The sequence below is a fragment of the Nycticebus coucang genome, chromosome X (assembly GCF_027406575.1).
Source record: "Nycticebus coucang isolate mNycCou1 chromosome X, mNycCou1.pri, whole genome shotgun sequence".
In the NCBI taxonomy this organism is placed as follows: Eukaryota; Metazoa; Chordata; class Mammalia; order Primates; family Lorisidae; genus Nycticebus; species Nycticebus coucang.
The window spans coordinates 39175793-39194706 of NC_069804.1; the positions used below are offsets into that span (position 1 = coordinate 39175793).

At 36.4% G+C, this 18914-nt stretch overlaps 1 protein-coding gene across 1 annotated transcript in view; it reads left to right on the plus strand.

Annotated features, from left to right (window-relative positions):
* The first annotated feature begins 401 nt into the window (after nt 1–401).
* SYTL5 (synaptotagmin like 5) overlaps nt 402–18914 on the plus strand; it is a 128761-nt gene continuing 110248 nt past the window's right edge. The window contains exon 1 of the mRNA XM_053579914.1: nt 402–520. Coding sequence (XP_053435889.1) covers nt 402–520 — 119 coding nt within the window. The remainder of the gene's footprint in view (nt 521–18914) is intronic.

Consider the following 18914-nt stretch of genomic DNA (forward strand, 5'->3'; position numbering starts at 1 on the left):
TTTCTCTCTGTTGTTTCTCCATCTTTTCAGGGTCTTCTGTGTTCTGTCCCAGCGGATCTGATTCCTGCTCTGTAGCACTCTCTGAAGGATTGAAGTTGAGCATCATTAGTGAAACTCAGCTGCTGTCTCACTGCATATCACTGCAAAAGGCTTTAGAAATCTTGTTTGGTTAAAACAATAATGACTTTTTTGGAATGTAATGCCAGCGGAGCCTGTTTTCTGTATAGTTTGAAAAAGTACCTAGCCACCATCAGCGATTCTGCAGAGACCATATAAAAACTACTCTACACCAAACAACCAAGTGACTCTGGGTTGGTCAGGAGGAGCCTTAACAGCTGTAGCTATCAATTTACCTTCTGAAAGATTCAATCGCTGCTGCTTAGAGCTGCTGTTGAAATACCATGTCTAAGAACTCGGAGTTCATCAATCTGTCATTTTTATTAGATCATGAGAAGGAAATGATCCTGGGAGTCCTAAAGAGAGATGAATATTTGAAAAAAGTGGAAGACAAGAGAATAAGGTAGTATTTTTTTTTTTTTATCTTTTCAGCCCTCCTTGTCTGCTTTCTTGTTTGTTTGAAGCAATTTAGATCAGAAATAACTCAAATGCAACCACACTGAAGATGGATGCTGGTCCTTTGTGGGTTCCCAGCATTAGCCCAAATTTTAGAAAACATCTTCAGAACTTCAGGAAGATAGAATTGAGCTAATAATATGGTGTTGATGAAGGCCAGGTGTGGTTTCCTCATGAGTAAGACAAGGATAATAACAGTATCCACCTCGTAGGATTGTTGTCAAGATTAAGGAAGATAAAACCTGTGCAGTTCCTGAGTGTTCAATAAACACGAACTAACATCTATTTGTAATGCTTTCCTCAGATCAGTCTTAGTGGAGATTTGTCTCCACCATAGCTAGGGGGAAGAAGAGGATCTGGGGAATGAAATTTTTCCATGGTACCCCAGAAATCACTGACATTTCTTAAAATAAGTTTCTGTGTGAAGAAAGTTGAATAATATGAGCACAGAGAGTTTTACATCCATTGTAGGCAGGCCTGATGTTTATCTGGTTCCTCAGGTATGACTTCACCTATATTTCAGCAAGCTTCATTCTGATTGGTTGGGTCATCTTATCTGGTCATTATCATTGTTCCCATTGGTTGCAACATCCATTGTGATTGGTTGCTGTCTGTACTGTCCTGGTTTTTAAATACATTTGGTTATTACTTCTCACCCCAGAAGAAAGAAGCTGAAATTAAGTTCCCTCCTTTGTGGCTGCCAACTATGCAATGTGTGGCATTTGTGTCCTCTATGGCTCCCTGAACTACAATCAGAAGCCTGTATTTATTTCAAGTGAGGAGAAAACTTAGATTATTTTCACATGTTACAAAAAATCTTTGATGTGCCTGAAACAACTAGGATCCTTAGAGCTGAAAATACAATGTAATATTCTTTGTTAATAATCATGTCATAGGTAAGAGTTCAGAAGCTTCATTTCTGCTTTTCCAAGACATTAAACCAATCTTGGAGGAATAGAGGGTTTTTTTTCCTTGGAGGGTTGGGGGAGTTTGAGACAGAGTTTCACACTGTTACCCAGGCTACAGTGCAGTGGCATCATCATAACTCACTGCTACCCAAAACTCCTGGGCTCAAGCAATTTTCCTGTCTCAGCCTCCTTGGTAGCTGGGACTATAGGCATGCACCACTATGCAGGGCTAATTTTTCTCAGTTTTTTTAGAGATGGGATCTCACTATGTTGCTCAGACTGATCACTCCTAGCCTCACCCATCCTCCTACTTTGGCCTCCCAGAGTGCTAAGATTACAGGTGTGAGCCACTGTGCCTACCCATGAAACAAAGTTTTTGATGAAAAGCTTTTCATATCCCCAGAATTCAGGTAGCAATAAAATACAGTTAATGATTTTAAAGCAATCAGAAATAACATTTCTGACATTAGTAGTCTGGTCATAAGAAGTGGCTAAATTGTCTAATGCCCTGCAAAAAGTTATATTGTTTACAGGCAGATGGAATATTAACTAGTAATTGATGACATTCTCAGAGAAATTAAAAATCACTCCCTTTAAGAAGGAGAAATTTAATAACCAGATCCTTGTGAATGCTGAAGTACAATGGATACGACTTTTCTCGGAATATTTGTTTCTGTCATCATCAATAACTTTTAGTAATAATTGTTTTACTCCATCTTCCATTTTCTATTTTTCTTTTTCTTTTTTTTATTAAATCGTAGCTGTGTACATTAATGTGATCATGCAGCACCATATACTGGTTTTATAGACAGTTTGACACATTTTCATCACACTGGTTAACATAGCCTTCCTGGCATTTTCTTAGTTATTGTGCTAAGACATTTACATTCCACATTTACATTTATCTTCTTTCCTTGTTCCCTATAAGTAAATTTAGCCAAATTGTGTGGTATACAACAGAGCTGTCAAATCATTGATTTCTTTGGCTCTTTAACCTTTTTGAGACTAGCAAAGGAAAGGTGTTTGCAGACCCAAGAGATACCTTAAAAGAATGTATATTTTTATTTCAGATTAATATGAGGGTACATACAATTAGGCTACAATGTTTGCATTTGTTAGGTAAAGTCCAAGTTGTAGTTGAGCCTTTCACCCAGGAGATATGGCATATACCCTTACATTGTGCCCCTTAAGTGAGAGATTACCATTCCTCCTCCCTCCTTTGTTCTCTCCCCTCTCTCCTCTCCCTCCTCCCACTTGAATTTAATTGGAGTTGTCTCTTATGTAGGCATATAGAACATATATTTTTTAAAGCTATAGCTTGTTCCCTTCTTTCTTAACAAGTGGCAAGTATTTATTGTTTGGTCTGCACCGACTGCATTAAATGCTTTACCTTGTTTTGTTCTGAGCTCCTGAGATAGGAACTCAGACCACATGATTCAAGCTCTGCCACTCTTAACAAATTTGTGTATTGAGGAATCATACCAAAGTGGGTGGCATGGTGTTTCAAGTGTATGTATCACATATCCAGAATTCAAATCTTAGTTGTATCATGAAAACTTTGTGTCACTTTAGACGAGATGCTCCCATAGATAAATGTAGTTTTCTCACTTGGCAAAACAGAAATAATATTAACTACCTTGTAAAATTGTCGTAAAGAATAAATGAGCTAATATTATAAAGAGCTTAGAGCAAGTGCTGGGATATAGGAAGCACTCAATAATTGCTGGCTATGATTATTAGCCCTATTGTTGGTTTGTGTTGCTCTTGATTTACTAGTTGTAGTGGACATTGTTAGTGCTCTACTCTGATCCCCGAGGTCCCTCTCAGTTCCTAGTTTCCATGTGCTTTACTTCTAAGGACTTTCACCTTCTATTCTCATTAAAGGATTACATTGGGTGACTGGAATTCTCCATAATAGAGAGACACAGGGCCACAAGTGTCAGATAAATCGGATTTTAAATCAGGCAGCCCAAAGCCAATGGCTGACAGGTACAGGAGCCCCTTGCTTCAAGGCAGGACAGACTCTGAAATGTACCTTCATTTCTAGAGCTTCCCATGAGCTCATTCTGAGGCAGAACTTCACCCCAAAAATCACACCTTTGCTTAGCTCCTCTCCCCCCTGCCTTCTCCTGTTTCTCCTCCTTCCTTCCATATTTCTCTTGAGAGCAATCCATAGATGTGTGCACACAAACCCACATTGAAGAATCAGTTTCTAGAAAACCCAGCCTGGGACACTATAAAGCTTTTATTACTGAGGATATTGCAATTTAACATAGTTTCAAGGGAAGTGTAAGTATAATAAGTCTTGGGGTGAGCATTAAAGTAAAGGATGTTGGGTTCATGTGATGTATCATTTAAGATCTTCCCAAATATATTTTTATCACAATCATTGAATTTTATATACTGGTAAATTTAAAAAAAGAGACACTATAACCCAGGCTTAAGCATCTTGGTCAGACAGAATGACTTTCTATAGATTTCTTAATCTCTCTCCCTTTATTATGAGTTTAAATACAACTTAAATCAGTTCAGGGTAGCTTCCCTTTGGCCCAGTAGGTCTGCATCACAATTAAATTCTCCAAAGTATTTTTTTTTTAATCATATGCCTTATGCTATATACCAGGCTAGACTTTGAGAGAAAGGCAAGGTAAACAAAAGAAAAGGTAACCCCTCCCAGTATAGAATTCAGGGGCTCTGTGAACATGAATTGGGGAAAATTGTACATTTCTTTTTATCAGTCTTAACTGAAATTCAGCATCTTCTTTAATTATAAATGTAGACAGAGCATTAGTCTCCCCCTTATTCATCGGGAATACATACCAAGACCCACAGTGGATGACTGAAATCACAGATAGCACCACACCCTATACATAATACGTAGTTTTTTGTTTTTATTTTTCCCCCCAATCTGATGACCCAAAGGGCAACTAGGTGAGTGACTAACAGGCAGATAGTGTTTGCATCATGCATACTCTGGACAAAGGGAGGACTCACATCCTGGGTCGGACAGAGTGGGGCTGCATTAGACTTTATCACACTTTTCTTCCATACATTTGATATTAGTTTGCAATCCTACCAGCAGTATAGAAGGGTTCCCCCTCTTTCCACATCCACACCAGCATCTGCAGATTTGGGACTTTGCGATGTGGGCTAATCTTACTGGAGTTAGGTGATATCTCAGAGTGGTTTTAATTTGTATTTCTCTGATGGTTAAAGATGACAAGCATTTTTTTTATGTTTTTTTTGGCCATTCATCTGTCTTCTTCAGAGAAGTTTCTATTCAAGTCTTTTGCCCACTTATAAATGGGGTTGTTTGCTGTTTTCTTATTGATTAATTTTAGTTCTCTGTAGATTCTAGTTATCTGACATTTGTCAGATTCATAACATGCAAAAATCTTCTCCCATTCTGAAGGCCATCTGTTTTCAGTGTTGCTATAATTGCCAGAGGGGTCTTCCTTATAAAATCTTTTCTCAAGCCAATAGTGTTAAGTGTTTCCCCCACAATCTCTCCTTGAATTTGTATTATTTGTGTCTTAAATTCAAATATTTTACCCAGCAAGAATCAATTTTTGTCAATGGCGAAAGGTGTGGGTCCAGTTTCAGTTTTCTAGGCTAATCAGTTCTCCCAGCACTATTTATTATTATTCAGTTTTACTCCATGCAATATTATATTGGCTGAGGGTTTGTTATAGATAGCCTCTATCAGTTTAAGAAATGTCCTGTCCCACACAGCCTATTTTCCTGTGTTGTTATCATGAAAGGATGATGGATATGGTCAAAAGCCTTTTCTGCATCAATTGAGAGAATCATATGGTCTTCGTTTTTTATTTTATTTATGTGGTGAATTACATTTATGGATTTACATATGTTTAACCAACTTTGAATCCCTGAGATAAAACCCATTTGATCATGGTGTATAACTTTTTTAATGTGTTGCTGTATTCTGCTTGCTATTAATGAATTTTTTGCATCAAAATTCATTAAAGATATTCGTCTATAGTTTTCTTTTTTAGTTGGTTCCTTTCCTGGTTTGGGGATCAGGGTGATATTTGCTTCAAAGAACATGTTGGAGAGGATTCCTTCCTTCTCTGTGGTTTGGAATAGATTATGCAATATAGGAACTAGCTCCTCTTTGGAGGTTTGGTAGAATTCTTGTGTGAAACTATCTGGTCCAGAGATTTTTATTTTTGGATGATTCTGTATAGTTGATGCTACTTCAGTGCTTGATACAAAAATTTCTAATTTTTTCTGAGTTTAGGAAGATGGCATGCTTCCAGGAATTGGTCCATTCCCTCTACATTTTCACATTTCTGGGCATAGAGTTGTTATTTTATTTGTTTGTTTGTTTTTGTTTTGTTTTTTGAGACAGAGTCTCACTTTGTCACCCTTGGTACAGCGCCATGGTCTCATAGCTCACAGCCACCTTAGACTCTTGGGCTCAAGCGATTCTCCTGCCTCAACCTCCCAAGCACCTGGGACTACAGGCACCTGCCACAATGCCCAGCTATTTTTAGAGACAAGGTCTCACTCCGTCTCAGGCTGGTTTCGAACCTGTGATCTTAGGCAATCCACCCACCTCAGCCTCCCAGAATGCTAGGAGTATAGGCATGAACCATTGCACCTGGCTGGGCATAGAGTTTTTTTGTAGTAATTATTGAGGATCTTTTGTATTTCTGTGGTATCTGTTGTTATTCCCCCTTTATTATTTCTGATTAAAGTTATTAGCGATTTTACTTTTCTGTTTCTGGTTAGTCTGACCAAGGGTTTATCAATTGTATTAATAATCTTTTCTAAGAATCAACTTTTTGTTTCACTGATCTTCTGAATGATTCTCTTTTTTAAATTTCATTTAATTCTGCTCTAATTTTGGTTATTTCTTTTCTTCTGCTGGGTTTGGGGTTGGATTGCACTTCCTTTTCCAGTTGCTTGAGATGGCCCATTAGGTTGATGATTTGCTCTCTTTCTGTTTTCTTGATGAAGACATCTAATGCTATAAATTTCTCTTAGGACTGCCTTTGCAGTATCCCATAGGTTTTGATATCTTGTGGCTTATCATTTTGTTCAAGAAATCTAATGATTTCTTCTTAATCTTGTCTTTGACCTATTCAATTTGTATCTTATTCATAATTGATTACTTCTTATCCTACAGTTTCCCAAAATATCAATTTGTACCTCTGTAGTACAGTGAAAGCAATTATGGCAATAACTAGCACCAAAGATTTTGCCATTTTAATAAAATTGGTTACATGTCTAAATTTCTTGTGTTAATGGTTTTGGAGGATATCAATAAAAAAGGAATAAGCTCCCTATCTGATCTTGCAAAAACAAAGCAGGGAATAGCCATAAGTGGTGAGATGCAAGGGTAGTGAGTTCGACAGTGATGGGCTTAGCTATGAAATTCACAAAAGTGTGGGAAGGGAGGCTCCAACCAACTTTATATGAACCCCTGAGATGGTTAATTATATGTGTCAACATATCTAGGCCAGTGGGTGTCCGTATATTTAGTTAAACATTATTTCTGGAAGTTTCTTTGAAAGTGTTTCTGAATAAGAATAACATTTGAATAAGTAGACTAAGTAAAACATATTGCCTTCACCAGTGTGTGTGAGCCTTGTCTGATCCATTGAAGGTAGTAATAGAATAAAAGGCTGAGTAGAAAAGAATTCTCTCTCTTTGTCTTCAAGCTAAGATATCAGTTTTCTCTGTCTTTGGCCTTTCAACTCTCACTGGAACTTACAGAATCAGCTCTCCTAGTTCTCAGGCCTTTAGTCTTGGACTGAAACTGTACCATCGGCTCTCGTGGATCTGGACTTTTAAGCCTCTGTATTATATAAGCCAATTCTGCACAATAAATATCTTTAACTATGTATGTATGTATGTATGTATGTATGTATCTATCTATCTATCTATCCACATATATTCTATTGGTTCTGTTTCTCTGAAGAACCCTGACTAATGCAGTCCTCCAGGCATAAATCATAGGCTGGAAGAGGGGTATCTACCCACTACCCACTGCATTCTAGGTTTATTCAAGAGGCTCAAATACATTTATGTATATTTTTCTTCTTCAGACCAAGAAGAAAGAAGTGGTATGAGATAACTAGATACAAGATTTGACTGCTAGAAAGTACAAATATTTTAAATGTTCTCCATGGAGAACAAGTCACTCAGATTTATTGACAGCTTTAGTGCAATGAAGAAAAATGGAAGGACTGTTATGAAGAAAATTGAACTATCAATAGTGATTGTAAATGGGAAAAAAATACTGACAGTGTGGAAGCATGAAATAGAAATCATTGTTGATTACATTGTACCTTGGATTTTTCTGACTTTGGAAGAACTCAGACTACCATAAAGGTGTATGTGGTTCCTAATATGTACTCAAAGAAATCTCATTAATATTCTATACTGCTACACTTTCCTCTAGGCTATGATGCTTATGTGATAACTATACCTATTCTGACCCTGTCGAAAGCCCACCCACAGCCTTACCAATAGCTGTCAGAGAAATGGAACAAAACAGAAAACATTTCTTTAGCCAGACATTTACTGAAAGTTCTGACCTATAAGCTTTATAGCATTTTGCAAAGTTACTATGGTTTCTATAGAACCATTGTACTTACACAGTAAAAACTAACAAGAGTTTCTTAAGTTGTTCTACTCTTTATACTGACTGAAAACCAAAGTGGAAATGTATTATGTTTTTTTTTTTTTCTGTACACTTAGCTCAGCTAAACTGAGCCACTAAGCAAGCCAGAACTTAATATCAAGGAAGCACAGACCTCAGCCTAGAAACTGCCATTCTCCATATAGTTTTGTGTTAATATGTCTGATTCCATTATTTCAGTGCTGAGGGAAGAGAAGAAAGGAAAAGTAAGAGGGTGAAGTATTGTATATTCAAATTAGCTATTTGAAATTCTGCAGATAAGCTAAATATTTGGTGCAAGTGGATTTCAAGTGATTTTAAGAATTATACATTTAGCCTAGCAGTCAGAAAGACCAGTAAGTGCCAAAAAATAACATTCTCCTAATTCACTACAAATATTTGATCTGCAGAGCTGTTTGTTTTTCCAAATCTTATCACTCTACTACTAGGAACAAAATTAGTTTGACCTTCTCAAAAGCCTAAAGACCCTCTGTCCCCATACAACACCAGCAGAACTATTGGACTGGACTCTGAGTTTGGTAAACATTTTGTTTTAATCCTAATAGAATTGCTGCAAAGCTTCTTAATGGATTAACAGAATCTCCCAGCATGAACATACTGGCTCCATAACAGAATGTAAACTCTTAATGTGTCACAGAGAAATGAAAAAAAAAAATAAACACAGCTCTCCTTTAAACAAGTTGAAAACTTTGGGGATTTTCCTACCAAACATCTTGCTAACTTCATTATATACACACATACAGGAAAACTAACTTTAAATTTTGATTCTACAGCATTTACCTCCAAGTAATTCCTACTTGTAGGGTTCACCATAATCACAGGGCCACAAAATATGTGATTTTTGAAGACACATCAAACATTGGATTGTCCAAATAAATAAACCTATACTTGCCAGAACGTTTTTGTTTGTTTGAAATAATAGGTCACCATAGTCATAAGTAAGATTGTTTTCTGTCTGAATCTATATCTGTATCTCTATATATGTCTCTATGTAGGTCTACATTATTTCATATTATTAATGGTATTGATATTCATATTATTTCAAATATATAGATTATATATAAAAATAAAGAGAACTATAGATAGACCTATAGATATATGTATAAAGAGAGTCTATCTATGTATACAGTCATCCCTCAGTATACACGGGGGATCAGTTCCAAGATTGATGTGTATACCAAAATCTACAAATACTCAATCAAGCCCTGCAGTCAGTCCTGCAGAACTTGTACAGACAAAAAGTCAAACCTCTGTATACATGGGTTTCACAACCCAGGAATTCTGTAATTTTTGGGGAGGGGATACTTTATTTTTTATTTTTTTAATTAAATTATAAACGCATAGATCATGTATACATTAATGTACTTAAGGGGTACAATGTGCTGATTTCATGCAGAAGTAGGAACGCTTACATCACACTGGTTAATATATACCTCAACTCGTTTACTTAATTATTGTGTTGATCCACATTTGGTTTCAAATATGGAACCCACAGATAAGTAGGGCCTGGGCCCATTGCATTTATTTTTAAAAATCCATGTATAAGTGGACCTAAGCAGTTCAGAAATGTGTTGTTCAAGGGTCAATTGTGTATCATTGACTATTCCACATATTCCTGTTTTAGTATCCTTCCATTCCTTGTGTGATGTCTGTACCCAGAATTGGTGTATAATGCTTGCATCATGGATATAAACGTGCAGATCACCCAAACTGTTCATTGGGTCTGTTAGGTAGGTTTTCTCCTATCCCCTCCTCACCTCTCTCCTTGCTTGATTTCCATTAAGTTTTACTCTCCTCTATGCATGTGTATGCACCGTGAGTACATGTAATGTTTTTCCATTCTTGAGATATTTCACTGGGGATAATGATCTCCAGGTTCAGTGAAATTGCTGCAAATGACATTAATGCATCCTTTTTTAAAGCTGAGTAGCACTCCATGGAACACATATACCATATTATGTTAATCCACTCATGAATTGATGGGCTCTTTGGTTGATTCTACATCTTTGCAATTGTGAATTGTGCTGTAATAAACATCCAAATGCAGGTGTCTTTTTGATAAAATGACTTCCTTTCCTTTGGGTAGATGCCCTGTAATGGGATTGCTGGATCAAATGGTAGCTCTGTTTTTAGTTCTTTGAAGAATCTCTGTGCTATTTTCCATGAAGGTCATACCAACCTGCAGTCCTACCAGTGTGTAAGCGTCCGTTTCTCTCTGCATCCATACCAACATCCATTGGTTTTGGATGTTTTAATAAAAGCCATTCTAACTGGGGTAAGGTAACACCTTATGGTGGTTTTAATTTGCATTTCCCTGATGTTTAGAGATGTTGAGCAGTTTTTCTTAAGTTCATTGGCCACCTATCTATCTTCTTTTAGAAAGATTCTGCATGTCTTTTGCCCATTTTTTAATGGGGTTGTTTGATTTTTTTCTTGCTGATTTGTTTGAGATATTTGTATGTTCTGGTTATTACCCTGTTTCCCCGAAAATAAGACAGTGTCTTATTTTAAGGTGTGCTCCCAAAGATGTGCTAGGTCTTATTTTCAGGGGACATCTTATCTTTCCTGTAAGTAGGTCTTATTTTCAGAGGATGTCTTATTTTCGGGGAAACAGGGTAGTCCTTTATCAAATGTGTAGCCTTGGCTATTTTCTCCAATTCTGCATATTGTCTATTTGCTCTGTTGATTATTTGATTAGCTATTCAAAGGCATTTTAATTTTATCAAGTCCCATTTATTTTTGTTGTTGCTGTAGTAGCCATTGGGGTCTTATTCATAAATTCTTTACTTATCCTAATGTCTAGAAGAGTTTTTCCTAAGTTTTTTTTTTTCTAGAATTGTTATGGTTTCATGACTTACATTGAAGTCTTTTGTCTATCTTGAATTTATTTTGGTAAGTTGTGATAAACATGGATCCTATTTCATTCTTTTTCATGTGGCTGTCCGATTTCCACAGCAGCATTTATTGAATAAGGCTTATTTTCCCCAGTACAGATTGCTGTGTGAGTTGTAAAAGATCAGTTGGCTGTATGTGTATGGTTTTATATAAGGGTTGTCTATTATGTTCCATTGAGCTATGTCACTATTTTTGTGACAATACCATGTTGTTTTGGTTACTAGCCTTGCAGTAATGTTTGAAGTCTGGTAATGTAATGCCTTCAGATTTGTTCTTCTTGCTTAAGATTGCTTTGACTTTTCAGGCTCTTTTCTGGTTCCAAAATAAACATATAATTATTTTCTTGTAGATCTGCAAAACATGACATAGTATTGGGTGGGGATTGCATTTACTCTGTAAATCACTTCAAGTGTATGAACATTTTAACAATGTTGATTTTACTGATCCATAAGTATGATATTATTTTGTTTGTTTGTATCATTTGTTATTTCTTTCCCCCATGTTTTGCAAGGTCAGAGCAAAACTAAATGAAATGGGAAACAAACAAACAAAATATAAAGGATCAAAGAAACGAAAAGTTTGTTATCTGAAAAGATAAACAAAATTCCATAGACCTCTTGCTAGATTAACCAAAAAAGAAGAAAAAGGACATGAAGAAGCTCAATCAGAAATGAAAAAGGTGGGCAGCATCTGTGGCTCAAGGAGTAGGGCACTAGCCCCATATACCAGAGGTGGTGGGTTCAAATCCAGCCCCAGCCAAAATCTGCAAAAAAAAAAAAAAAAAAGAAATGAAAAAGGAGATGACAACTAATACACAGAAATGCAAAATATTATCTGTGAATACTATGACAATTTCTATGCATGTATCTATACAAAACATAGAGGAAAGGGTGGCACCTGTGGCTCAAAGGACTAGGGCACTGGCCCCATATACCAGAGATGGTGGGTTCAAACCCAGCCCCAGCCAAAAAAAAAAAAAAATAGAGGAAATGAACAAATTGATAGAAACACACAACTTTCCAAGACTCAATCAGGAAAAAATAGAATTCCTGAACAGACCGGTAATAAGCTATGAGGTTGAAGCAGTAATAAAAAACCTTCCAAGAAATGAAAACCCTGAGCTAGATGGATTCACAGCCATATTACAGGCCTACCAAAAAAAAGGATGGGTACCAACACTGCATAAATTATTCCATAATGTTAAGAAGGAGGAAATCCTCCCCAACTCATTCCATGAAGCCAACATAACCTTGATACCAAAGATAGAAAAGGAACAAAGAAAACTACAGACCAACATCCCTTATGAATATAGCTGAAAAAATTTGCCAGTAAAATGCTAGCAAACTGAATTAATTGGCACACCAAAAAAAATAATTTACCATGACCAAGTTGGCTTGGTTTCAAGTCAGGATTCAACATACATAAATCAATAATTGTGATTTACTGCATAAACAGAAGCAAAAACAAAGAGCATACGATCATCTCAGTAGGTACAGAAAAGGCATTTGACAAAATTCAGCACCCTTTCATGATTAAAAACTCTCAAAAAACTGGGCATAAAAGGAATATATCTCGGGCAGTGCCTGTGGCTCAAAGGAGTAGGGTGCTGGCCCCATATGCCGGAGGTGGTGGGTTCAAACTGAGCCCAGGCCAAAAATTGCAAAAATAAATAAATAAATAAAAGGAATATATCTCAAAATTATAAAATCCATGTATTACAAAACAACATCCAACATCTTAATGAATGGGAAAATGTTGAAACCATTCCCCCTAAGAACTGGAAAAAGACAAGGGTGCTTACCACTATCACTTCTATTCAACATAGTTCTAGAAGTCCTAGCCAGAGCAATCAGGTAAGAGAAAGAAATAAAGAGTATCCAAATCAGAAAAGAGGAGGTTAAACTACACTTTTTACTGACTATATGATATTTTATTTTGAAAAACTCAAAAGTCTCCACCAAGTGACTCCTAACATTAAAAAATAAATTCAGAAAGTTCACGTTACAAAATCAATGTACACAAATCAATAGCATTTCTATACACTAATAACCGTTGAGAGTCAAATCAAAGACTCAGTAACATTCACAATAGCTACAAAGAAAATAAAATACCCCAGGAATATACTTAACTACAGCAAAAGATCTTTACAAAGATAGTGGATTCAATTAAGATCAACCATGTTATGGATCAGATTTCTTTATTGCTCAGCATAAATCTCATCTTCCTTTTATAGAATCTGAAAGTATTTGATTGTCACTGATGGTTGTCAATGAAGCATATAAGAAAAAATAGCATATAAAAGGTTTATATTTATCCTCTATAAATATCAAAGAAATAGTGACTGGACATTTATTTTATCATATGCTAATACTTACAACTAAGAAAACTGCTAGAAGTATACTTTATAATAACCTTCACATATGAAAATATGGGCTCCCCATAAACATCACCTGAAAAAAATGAAACAGGAAAAGTCCAGAATTGATAATTGCCTTTCCAGAATATATAACTCATTCCTTGCTACATTTTAAATAATTTAGTTTGCACAAATTCAGAGACATTTTTAGAAATAAACTTATAGCTATATACCTATAAAAATTTAAACTAAAACCTTCTAGTACAGTGGTTCTCAACCTTCCTAATGCCGCAAACCTTTAATGCAGTTAAAAGGGGTCACGACCCACAGGTTGAGAACCACTGCTCTAGTATGTGCCTGTATTTAGCAGCAGAAGTGGTTTCAAAGAATTTTTCAAGGGCAATGTGTTCTCTTTAAAGTATCTTTTTTATATGAATGCCTATTTCCCTCCATCAAGTCAATTCTATCATTGAATTGTCATAGCAATAGTCTTTAAAAGCCCACTATTATCCTTGTTCTTTTTTAAAAGAAATGCAGCTTTCTACTTCTTGCTGTACTGATTCTATCTCCACCTCCACTTTGTATGAGTAATTTATCTTATTGACAATGGAGCTTTCTGCTGGTTTTGATACTCAAAGAGGTACCCTTTGGGTTTCAGATTAGCAAAGCACATCCTTGTTCTTGATGGGCCAGGAAATTGAAACAATAGTTCCTTTAAGGTATTCCCATTTAGAAAACTGGGTTTGTTAATTACATGTGAGATCACGTTCTGCTATGATTTTAAGACTATACTTAATAAACACCAAAGTGAAAAATAGCACTGATTCCTAACTCCTTTAGAATAATGAGTTGTCCTTCTCTATGATTTATGAGATCCCTCTTTTAGGTTTAGTTCTCCAGAAGTAGACCCTGAGCCCAGAATCAGTATGCAAGTGATTTATTCAAGAGAAACCAAAGAGTATTAATAAGAAAGCAAGACAGGGAAGATGAAGGAGCCAAGTAAGGGTGGGATGCCAGGCAAAGTTTGGCAGAAGAACATTCAGCATGATTTCACAGGAACAGATAGTGTTTGCCGTATTTGTTGTCTTTTCTAAAAAGGAGGCTGTTTAATCTTTCTCAAAAGTCCATAATAATTCATTGATTACTTTCTTGTGTTATAATGGGTTGGTTAGGCTCTTCCTTGTATTCCTGTGTTTTAATTATTTTACCTAAGACTATTATTTTTCAGTTTTATTGCTCCACTTTTTGTTTTATTTTTGGTTGAGAGAATATTATTTTGTTAATTGCCTGTGCGTTCATATAGCTTTTTGAGATCTCCTGTGAGCCAAACGTTTTACTACCAAGAAGTGGTTGGTATCATCTACAGATAAGAAGATTTCACAATGCCCTCTTTCATAAAGACCATCGCTAAGCATGAAATTTGCACAATTCACAAAACTTTTTTATCTAGACAAATAAGTGTTCTTTCATGCCTGCTCTTTCTTTGTCTGAAGCAGCTTTCTATTCAGTCAAAACCTTTTTCCCAATTCTCAGAGGGTCTTGATTCTTTTTAACAGCCTTTGATATGAAAACTCATCAAAAGCTTTATAAAGTTTATTAGGGTCAGAGTTGTGCTTGTTGAAGAACAGCTCTGTTGGGCAAAGTTTGTTTGAGAGATTTTGTGAAATGCTCCAACGTGGGCAGATGTCATATGGTGGGAGAAGCAGGGCAGGCAGAAGAAACTTTCCATGTTTACTGAGGCATAACTTTGAGTGTCCTTAGCATGGCTTTGTGCAAGTAGGAAATAATCATTAATAAATGCAATGTCCTTTCACAGTGAAAACATTTAAATAGATGAGGAGCCAGCAAGAGGCCTCTGGAATGTGGGAAGAGTCCAGATTTTGATATACAAAATTCTGAGTCTGAATCCTGATTGCACCTTTGAGTAGCTCTGTGACTCACAACAAACCCTCAGTTTGCCTCTCCGGGATCCCACTTCCCTATCCACAAAATGTGAATCACATTATTCTTTTCTCATCAGTTGTTGTCAAAGTTTAATGACATGACATGTAAAGCAGAGTGCCTGTCGTTACGTGGCTAAATATTGTGCTGTTTGGGTTTTAATAATAGGCTCTGCATGCAGAAGCTTCGATCAAAATGAAATGGTAAGATTTTTGTAACCAGAGCACAGAAAGGCAGTCTGGTCAGCCTTGAACTTTTCTCAGGCAAATATGAAATAGCACTAGTGTTGATGACATTGCCTCTGAATGGGAACAAGAGATGGGAACGCTAAAAGATGTGCAGCCATAGGCATCAGGCTGCTGTGGCATTATTCTGCCTGCATATATTATTTCCAGGAATTTTGTCTGATTGCTTTTGGCTCGACAATATACTTCATCAGTCACTCTGGCTTTGCTCTCTTAATGGAATATGAAATTTTATCTCTAGAAGTATTCAGCTTACAAGCATTAAAGCAGAGGCTGAAGCAAAACGTGATAGCAACATTTCTGTAAGTTACAACATAATAACAACTAACATTTACTGAATTCTTATCGTATTTCTTGGGAAACAGGTCCGGCTTCAGGTGACAGAGATACATTATAACAATGAATTAAGATGGAAATGTATTTCTCTCTAATGTAAAAGTCTGGGTTGATTGACAGTTTTGTGGTATTATTGTGGGAGCTCTGAGCTCATTGTTTTTTTGTTGCTCCACCATCTTGAGGGTTTAGGTCTTAATTCAGGATGACTCACTCCTATGTTCATATCCCACCCTTTGTGAAGGAAGAAGAGGTCAAGGGAATGGGATGGTCCCTATCTCATTAAAGGCATAATTTAGAGGTTGCACATATTCCTTGTAATCATATTCACTTGGCCAACATTTAGTTTCATGACAAAACCTAACTGCAAGGGACACTGAGAAATCTAGTATTTATTCTGAGTGGCTATAAGCCTAACTAGACAAAGAGAATAGATGTTGGGAGACATACCAGAAGCGTCTATCCTATAATTACTATGTGTCAAGCTGTGCTAAATACTTACCAATATTGTCTTACTCAAGTTCACAACAACCCTATGAGATTATTTTTACAGAGGGGGTATTACATTACAGAGAGAGGTTAAGTCTTCTTGAGTCTTGAGATATAGATAAGTTAAGTAATTGCCTGAAGGTCTCAGAGGAAATAAGTGGCATATCCTGGACTGGAACTAAAGAAGTCTGACTTCGGAGCACTGTTCACTGAGCCACTATGTCATCCTTGCTTGCTCATTATCTCCCTTGGACCTTAATGTGCTGTGCTAGCTCAGATTGTTTAAAAGCATCAAGGAATCAAGGAAGCTTTATAACTTGTTTATTCATAACTTCCTCTTTGAAGTGGCTAATTGTTTCGATTCTAAAATTCCTACCTTATTTGCTGCAAAATAGCTTTCAGTAAAATTTTGTCTAGACAGGCTAACAAAAGAAAAAAATAATGCCACATAAATGTGATAGGAATTTTAATGAAAGCAATTTCTTTTTTTATTATTAAATCATAGCTGTGTACATTAATGTGAACATGGGGCACCATACACTGGTTTTATAGATCGTTTGACACATTTTCATCACACTGGTTAACATAGCATTCCTGGCATTTTCTTAGTTACTGTGTTAAGACATTTATATTCTACATTTCCTAAATTTCACATGTACCCTTGTAAGATGCAGGTATAATCCCACAAATCACCCTCCCTCCACCCATCCTCCCCCCTCCCTCCCGTCCCTCTCCCCCTTCACCATATTCTTAGGTTATAACTGGGTTATAGCTTTCATATGAAAACCATAAATTAGTTTCATAGTAGGTCTGAGTACATTGGGTACTTTTTCTTCCATTCTTGAGATACTTTACTAAGAAGAATATGTTCCAGCTCCATCCATGTAAACATGAAAGAGGTAAAGTCTCCATCTTTCTTTAGGGCTGCATAATATTCCATGGTGTACATATAACCACTATTTATTAATCCATTCGTGGATCAATGGGCACTTGGGCTTTTTTCATGACTTAGCAATTATGAATTGGGCTTCAATAAACATTCTGGTACAAATATCTTTGTTATAATGTGATTTTTGGTCTTCTGGGTATATACCTAGTAGAGGAATTAAAGGATTGAATGGCAGATCTATTTTTAGGTCTCTAAGTGTTCTCCAAACATCTTTTTTCCAAAAGGAATGTATTAATTTGCATTCCCACCAGAAGTGTAGAAGTGTTCCCTTTTCTCCACATCCATGCTAACATTTCTGGTCTTGGGATTTCGTGATAAGGGCTAATCTTACTGGCATTAGATGATATCTCAAAGTAGTTTTGATTTGCATTTATCTGATGATTAAGGATGATGAGCATTTTTTCATATGTCTGTAGGCCGTGTGCCTGTCTTCTTCAGAGAAGTTTCTCCTCAAGTCCCTTGCCCAGCCTGCAATGGGATCACTTGTTCTTTTCTTGCTTATGCATTTGAGTTCTCTGTGGATTCTGGTTATTAAACCTTTGTCAGAGACATAACCTACAAATATCTTCTCCCATTCTGAGGGCTCTCTGCTTGCTTTACTCACTATGTTCTTGGCTGTGCAGAAGCTTTTTAGTTTGATCAGGTCCCAGTAGTGTATTTTTGAAGCTGCTTCAATTGCCTGGGGGGTCCGCCTCATAAAATACTCGCCCAGACTGATTTCCTCAAGGGTTTTCCCTGCACTTTCTTCTAGTATTTTTATAGTTTAATGTCTTAAGTTTAAATCTTTAATCCAGTGAGAGTCTATCTTAGTTAATGGTGAAAGGTGTGGGTCCAGTTTCAGTCTTCTACAGGTTGCCAGCCAGTTCACCCAGCACCATTTGTTAAATAGGGAATTTTTCCCCACTGAATGTTTTTAACTGGCTTGTCAAAAATCAAATAACGGTAAGTAGCTGGATTCATCTCTTGGTTCTCTATTCTGTTCCAGACATCTACTTCTCTGTTTTTGTGCCAGTACTATGCTGTTTTGATCACTATCAATTTATAGTATCATCTGAGGTCTGGTAGCGTGATTCCTCCTGCTTTGTTTTTATTTCTGAGTAATGTCTTGGCTATTCGAGGTTTTTTCTGATTCCAAATAAAATGAAGTATTACTTTTTCAAGATCTTTAAAGTATGACAGTGGAGTTTTAATAGGGATTGCATTAAAATTGTATATTGCTTTGGGTAGTATGGACATTTTAACAATGTTGATTCTTCCCAGCCATAAGCATGGTACGTTTTTCCATTTATTGACATTTTCAGCTATTTCTTTTCTTAGAGTTTCATATTTCTCTTTATAGAGATCTTTCACGTCTTTTGTTAGATAAACTCCCAAGTATTTCAACTTTTTTGGCACTACTGTGAATGGAATAGAGCCCTTAACTGTTTTTTCAGCTTTACTATTGTTGGTATATATAAAGGCTACTGATTTATGAATGTTGATTTTGTAACCTGAGATGCTGCTGTATTCCTTCATCACTTCCAAGAGTTTTGTAGTAGAATCCCTGGTGTTTTCCAGA